At 39.3% G+C, this 6,795-nt stretch overlaps 1 protein-coding gene across 1 annotated transcript; it reads left to right on the plus strand.

Moving 5' to 3' along the window:
• Positions 1-1,819: 1,819 nt before the first annotated feature.
• LOC127360650 (uncharacterized) lies at positions 1,820-5,446 on the plus strand. The gene is made up of 10 exons (XM_051395101.1): positions 1,820-2,057; positions 2,135-2,236; positions 2,515-2,747; positions 2,854-3,032; positions 3,456-3,549; positions 3,760-3,933; positions 4,282-4,399; positions 4,492-4,583; positions 4,768-4,959; positions 5,243-5,446. The coding sequence occupies exons 3-10, from the start codon at positions 2,670-2,672 to the stop codon at positions 5,279-5,281; spliced, it is 966 nt and encodes a 321-aa protein (XP_051251061.1). The 5' UTR covers positions 1,820-2,057; positions 2,135-2,236; positions 2,515-2,669; the 3' UTR covers positions 5,282-5,446.
• Positions 5,447-6,795: the final 1,349 nt, after the last annotated feature.

The raw sequence follows: 6,795 nt of genomic DNA on the forward strand, positions 1-6,795 counted from the left end.
GATTAATCTTTCTTTAATACCAGGATATGTACCACAGTCCTTTAAAGTAGCTGTAATTAAACCCCTTCTTAAAAAGTCCACTCTTGACCCAGGGGTTTTAGCCAACTATAGACCAATCTCTAACCTCCCCTTCCTCTCTAAGATTCTGGAGAAAGTAGTCGCCAAAGAGTTGTGTGACTTTCTACATAACAATAGTTTATTTGAGGATTTTCAGTCAGGATTTAGAGTTCATCATAGCACAGAGACAGCTCTGGTTAAAGTTAATAATGACCTTCTGACTGCTTCTGACAATGGACTTGTCTCTGTACTTTTATTATTAGATCTCAGTGCTGCATTTGACACCATTGACCATAATATTCTTTTACAGAGACTTGAGCATCAAATTGGCATTAAAGGAACCGCACTGAGCTGGTTTAAATCATATTTATCAGATCGCTCGCAGTTTGTACATGTTAACGATGAATCTTCAATAAATACTATAGTTAGTCATGGAGTTCCACAAGGTTCTGTACTTGGACCAATACTATTTACTTTATATATGCTCCCTTTAGGCAACATTATTAGGAATCACTCCATTAACTTTCACTGTTATGCAGATGATACGCAGTTATATCTATCAATCAAGCCCAATGAAATTAAAAGTCCTAAATAAAATCCTGGATGACCTGCAATTTTCTGATGTTAAACTCAGAAAAAAACGAAATTCTTGTTCTTGGCCCCAAAAACCTTAGAGACTAACTGTCTAAAGATATAGTTACTCTAGATGGCATTAACTTGGCCTCTAGCACCACTGTCAGGAATCTTGGAGTTATCTTTGATCAGGATATGTCATTTAACTCCCACATAAGGCAGACCTCTAGGAAACTAGAAAAGAGATCACATCTCTCCTGCTTCTCTGCATTGGCTCCCTGTAAAATGTAGAATAGAATTTAAAATCCTCCTCCTCACCTATAAAGCTCTTCATGGTCAGGCCCTTTCATATCTTAAAGAGATATAGTACCCTATTACCCCTCTAGAACACTACGTTCTCTGAATGCTGGGCTACTTGTGGTTCCTATAGTCTCTAAAAGTAGAACAGGAGCCAGAGCCTTCAGTTACCAAGATCCTCTCCTGTGGAACCAGCTTCCAGTTGTGGTTCGGGAGGCAGAGACACTCGCCACATTTAAGAGTAGGCTTAAGACATTCCTCTTTGATAAAGCTTATAGTTAGGGCTGGATCAGGTGAGTCCTGAACCATCCCTTAGTTATGCTGCTATAGGCCTAGACTATCGGGGGATTTCCCATGGTGCACTGAGCTCCTCCCTTCCTCTCTCTCTTTCTGCACTCATTCATGTCCCATTAATGCATGTTACTAACTTCACTTCTTCCCCGGAGTTCTTGTGCTTTCTCGTCTCACAGGTTCTTCTCAATCCTGGTGGAGCCTCCTGCCATGGTCCTGCTAGATTGCCATTGCCAATACTGTTGTTGCTGTGCACCTGTCTGTCTGTCTCTCGCGCTCTCTCTCTCTGCCTCTCTCTCTGCCTCTCTCTCTCTCTCTCTCACCCCAACTGGTCGAGACAGACGACCACCCACCTAGAGCCGGAGGATCTGTCCTAGGTTTCTGCCTTTTAACAGGCAGTTTTTCCTTGCCCTTGTCGCCAAGTGCTTGCTCATGGTGGTACTGATGGGTCTCTGTAAATAATGTTATAAAGAGTTCGGTCTAGACCTGCTCTATTTGAAAAGTGTCCTGAGATAACTTCTGTTATGAATTGGCGCTATACAAATAAAATTGAATTGAATTAAATTGAATTGAATTGTCGTTCAAAGTAAATACCAAACAAAACAGAGCAAGCCCGCCCAAGGAGAGCGTGGCAACAAATGGCTGCAGCCAATGTGGGAACAACTGCGCAGCTATTAGATGCAGAGATTGCCTTCCACGTCCCTTTCTCTGCGCTGAATGTGACATCAGCAGACACAGCAAGGCCTCAGTCCTCCATAACAGGGATGCCATGTGTGCTGGCTTCTTTCAGCCATTGCCTCCAACCAACTGTGTTGTTGAAAAGGCACTTACAAACTGTGGTAAGTTACACACTGAGCTAGTTTTTGTCTGTGTCAGTAATTATGAATTAGTGTAACCTTTGTGTAATGTCTTTCAGTGTGATTTTTGCCTATTGTGATGCCTGTCAGCATCTGCAGGTGTCCCCCAGAAGCACTCAGGGTGATCCAAGGGAAGGCTGTTGCTTTGGTCACAGTAAATGGTAATTATGCAAATGATCTCCTTCGTCCAGTTTCAGCAAAACTATGTATTTCTATTCAACAACTCCCAACAACTTAATGTCTCAAAAAATGAGCTCATTATGGTTGCAAACCTTTTGGGGGGGAATGTCACTTATTTATTCATGCCATTTACAAATGACTTATTCATGATAGTGCCCATCAAGTCAGCAGGCCTTACTGAACCACTTGGATATACAGTATATGGCACATGCTACATAACATTCCAACCTTGGTTGTAAATGTAAATATTACCTTGTAGGACGGTATGATCTCAACATGCCTGAGCTGACCTGCGAGGGATGCCAGGCAACTTGGACTGCAGGACTTGATGACCTGATAAAAAGTGGATACTGACCTGCCACCCTTCATTTTGTAACAATTTATGAGACAGACCTGTTTTATACATTTGAAGACATGAAGATGGCATCACCCGGGATGTCTTTTCAGGCATATCTAAGAATGCTTGAGAAGCGGACTGCTCGCTTTGGCCGTGTAAGTATTTCTTTCTTCATTCTGCAAGATCATGAATATGTTTGTGTTTTGAAATGGAAAGGTCTTTGTTTAAAAAATTGTTTTGTGCTTTTTCTTTTTTACATAGACTGGGAAGATCTCATCAGACAGCTTCCAAAAAAGCTTTTTTGAATGGGCTGCTGTACAATATGAGGTTGACTCCACCTGCAAGGAGGAGAAATTCATCTGTCCTGCCTGTACCCCAGCAATGCTTTCTGTCTCAGTGGATGGAAACCGCAAGCGTTACCGCTTCAAAAGTACTGCAAGGTATACAATAATGTATACCCACACTGTTTAAATGGCAAAACAGATAGTTATGTTTTATACAACAAGTAACCTTTCGATGTATGACATGTTAAAAAGATGGTCAGTCTGTTACCTACAGCAGACAATGGTCACCGCCACCCATCCCCTGCCTCTATTGTGGAGAAGCAGAAAAATTTGTTTTAGCCACATATAAAAGGCCCACCTGAAAAAAACCCAATATCCAGGATTGTAGTTGGGGTTAGATGTAGAAATATGCAAGTTCTACAGTTGAGACACTGTAGTGCCAAGGAAAAGGGCTGTCTGAACACTGTGTACTGTAGGTAACACACTTACTATGGATAAATACCTTATACCATCCCACTTCAGAATACTCCACTATCCTTTTAAACATTGAAGCCTTTTTATTTCTTGTTGTTTTTTTAGATATCAGGAGCGGGCCATCTTTGACGGTGTCTTCATTGCAAAAGATGACGATGTGACCAGATTTGTGGATCACATCCACAGCAAAAATAAACATGTAATAGCAGACTTCAATTTCTATCTCAATATAACATTATAATTCATAGTCTGTCAGTACTCCCATGTATTGTGATATCTACCTGTATACCTAATTGTTCTTAATCTGCTAACACTTATCCGTTCCTTGTCCCTTAAGAGAAATGTATAATTGTTCCCTGTAATGACTGTTGATGGGATTATTTGTCAATTATGATTTTCTACAATGTAGGTCACTGGAAGGAGCAATTGTGGTGGGGAGTGGTCAGCTGCCAGAGAGACCTCCCAAAGATCAAGCAGTAAGGTGGATGAGGAGGGACTGGAGCTGGCAGTGTGCAGGCATGATGTCTTGCTGGCTGCCCTTAATATGTTTGTACATGCTAAAGCGCATGACTCCAAATGTGAGGTTAGTATAATACAGTACATTTTTATCAAATGACTTGCAATCCTATAAATGATGCATATAAATGTGTAATGTTTAACTATTGTTATAGTTATTGTTGTTGATGTGAACAGCCCTTAATTGACACATGTACTTTTGTCAAGGATATTATTTTGCACCTGTCTGTGTATCTTTGTTTGTAAGCAAGATTACTGATGAGGTTTACCACTAATGTACACACAACTTGGTGGAAGGGTGACAGTTTGATTTTTGATTAGGTTTTAATTGAATTAAAAGTGACTGTTGGGCATTGTTTGAGGTCTCTGTTGTACTAAATTCCCTTGATGTTTATGTTTGGGTCCCTCTCTCCAGGTGAAATGGAGTGGCACAAACCAAGAAGGTGCTGGTAAAACACTAGGGGAGGAAGTAGAGCAATGTAATGCTTTCCTCTCCAGGATATCAGTCACCACAAAGCATATGTCAAAATCAGGTGCTATATAATTGTACCTCTGTATACAGAATAAAAGACATTTATATTATTACAAGTGCATTTTTACAGAACTCATCTCTGTGTACTTGCAGGACGCAATGACATGCTGACACTCCTGGCCATAAGATGGAACCAGCAGAAATGTCCAAACCTGGCTACTGGACTTTCTCAGAGATACCATAAGGTAAATAGAAACACTATTATTTTGCTGCAATGGCACAGTGTAGGTCAATAAAACACACATACAGTTTTGTGCACATAGGCTTGTGATACATGATAGTTACAACATTTGCCTGATTTGAGTTGCATTTGTACACTGTACATGTTGTACTGACTTTTAGCTTATGGTAATAATTTTGTCATTTTAGACATCTAAAGCTCTCAATATCCCGATTGGGGACCTGGAAACCCTTTGTGTCATTTGTGAAGTTGACGCTACCTGCAATCAGTTTTGTCAGGAGAAATTGACCTTCAAGGCACACCACAAGCTTTGTGTAAGAAGATTGAGGCCTTCACAACCAGCATCAACACGAGAGCTCAACTCCTATATCGGAAAAATGGTATGTTAACATTTTAGGCCTTTTCAGATCACAGTCTGAAATGTCTCCAAACTCACTTCATAATTACAATGTCCATACAGTTCTAAAAAGTAATGTTTTATGTGTTGGACTTCTCCAGAACAAATTGATTTTGCGTTCAGTTATTATAAGTAGATCTATTATGATCCATCTGTTTGGCAAATGTATTGTCATTCTGTTGTTACAGCTGTAACTTAAACAAGATCATGGACTTAGTGTATTTAAAAGATATAATGTGGGTTTATTTTTTTTCTTTGGTTTTCAGACCGCAACAAAGGCCGACATAGAATTCGCTGAAAAATAAGGCAACAGAAGACCACTTTGAAGGCCATGGTAGCGGAGTACAACAGTCTCGTTCCATACGAGCAAGCGGTGTGCATGGATAGCGTTCTGGACACAGAACATCCCTGGCCTTGGCAAATTACACAGAGTGGTATGCATTTCATGTACTGTGCATATTCTTTAGTGGTGGAAGAAGTATCATATCCTTTACTTAAAAGCATAAAGTCTATTTACAAAGTAAAAAATACTTATACTACACCGTAAAAATACTCTGATCACAACAACATTTAATGAATATATCGAACATTAAGTGCAGCTGAATTAGTAATAACACTCCATCTATATGATTAATTTTAAGAAAAAGTAAAGATGTTGGCTTATGTCAGATATACTAACTGTTATTCTATAATGTGGATTTGGGTTAGCTAATTCTTCCGGTTTTCAAAGTAGGGTTGTAAAATAGGGTCGTAATATCATACATCTATTGAATATATCAAACATTTAGTGCAGCCGAATCAGTAATTACACTTCATCTAGATGATTGATATTAAAAAACAGTTAATGTTTATTTCACATAGTTTTACAGCCGCTTCATATATTTTTTTTCTGAGTTCTTTTTTGACTTCTTTTTTAATTTACATATATATATTTTTAAATTCTCTTTACTGAAATACTGTTTATGTTTTATGATTTAAAGTGCAAGCGACGAGAAGTGACGTCATTCACGGCGTCTTGTTCGCGGTACTTGGTAACGCGGGTACTGTCCTCGCGTGGGAACCGAGAGTCACAGGTTTAGAAAATGTTTAGTAGAAGGAAGAAGCAGGTAAGAAACACACTTAATGTTTTGAGCATGTACCTAAAAATGTAAACTATAAAACAATATAGTTTGTATATTTAAAGATGCAGCAATATTACTTTTGTGCTACACACAGGTATAACACATTAAAAAAAGGTTTCTATGTAACATCAGTTTTGGTTAGCTAATGCATGCTATGTTATGCACATTATGCTGGTAAACGGGAAATTGGTGTGTGCTATTGAGATTGCTAGCTGTATTTAGACAGCCCTTGCAGTCAATTGTAACTTAGTTCTTTTTATGTGTCACACTCTTATTAGCTTTTCCATTCATCTTGCTCTCAAAGTCATGACGAAGCCCAAAGCAAGAAGCTGCCCCAATTGTGGAGCAAGCATCATGCCAATCGGGAGACCTGTGCCAGCTGCTGTGTTTGCCTCCTGCAAAAAAAGTCATTCAAAGAAAAAGAAAAGGCAGTGAGTATTGACTTTGATGTGTTGTGTGTGCACATCCATTGTATTCATTAAAGGTTGTTGAACATAATGCCGCCACTTTATATGAGCCACCCCTAACCTTAAATTTAGCTAAAGATTCAAAATGAGTTGGCTCATTATTGACATATGGGCTTGTGGTCCAAATAGCATTTTTTTCTGATCAATAGCACATTTTTCACCAATGAGGAGAGAGCTAGGCCCGGTTCCAGAACCAAATGACTTCAGGTGCATCTCAAATTAGTGGTGGTA

The sequence above is a fragment of the Dicentrarchus labrax genome, unplaced genomic scaffold, assembly GCF_905237075.1.
Source record: "Dicentrarchus labrax unplaced genomic scaffold, dlabrax2021, whole genome shotgun sequence".
In the NCBI taxonomy this organism is placed as follows: Eukaryota; Metazoa; Chordata; class Actinopteri; family Moronidae; genus Dicentrarchus; species Dicentrarchus labrax.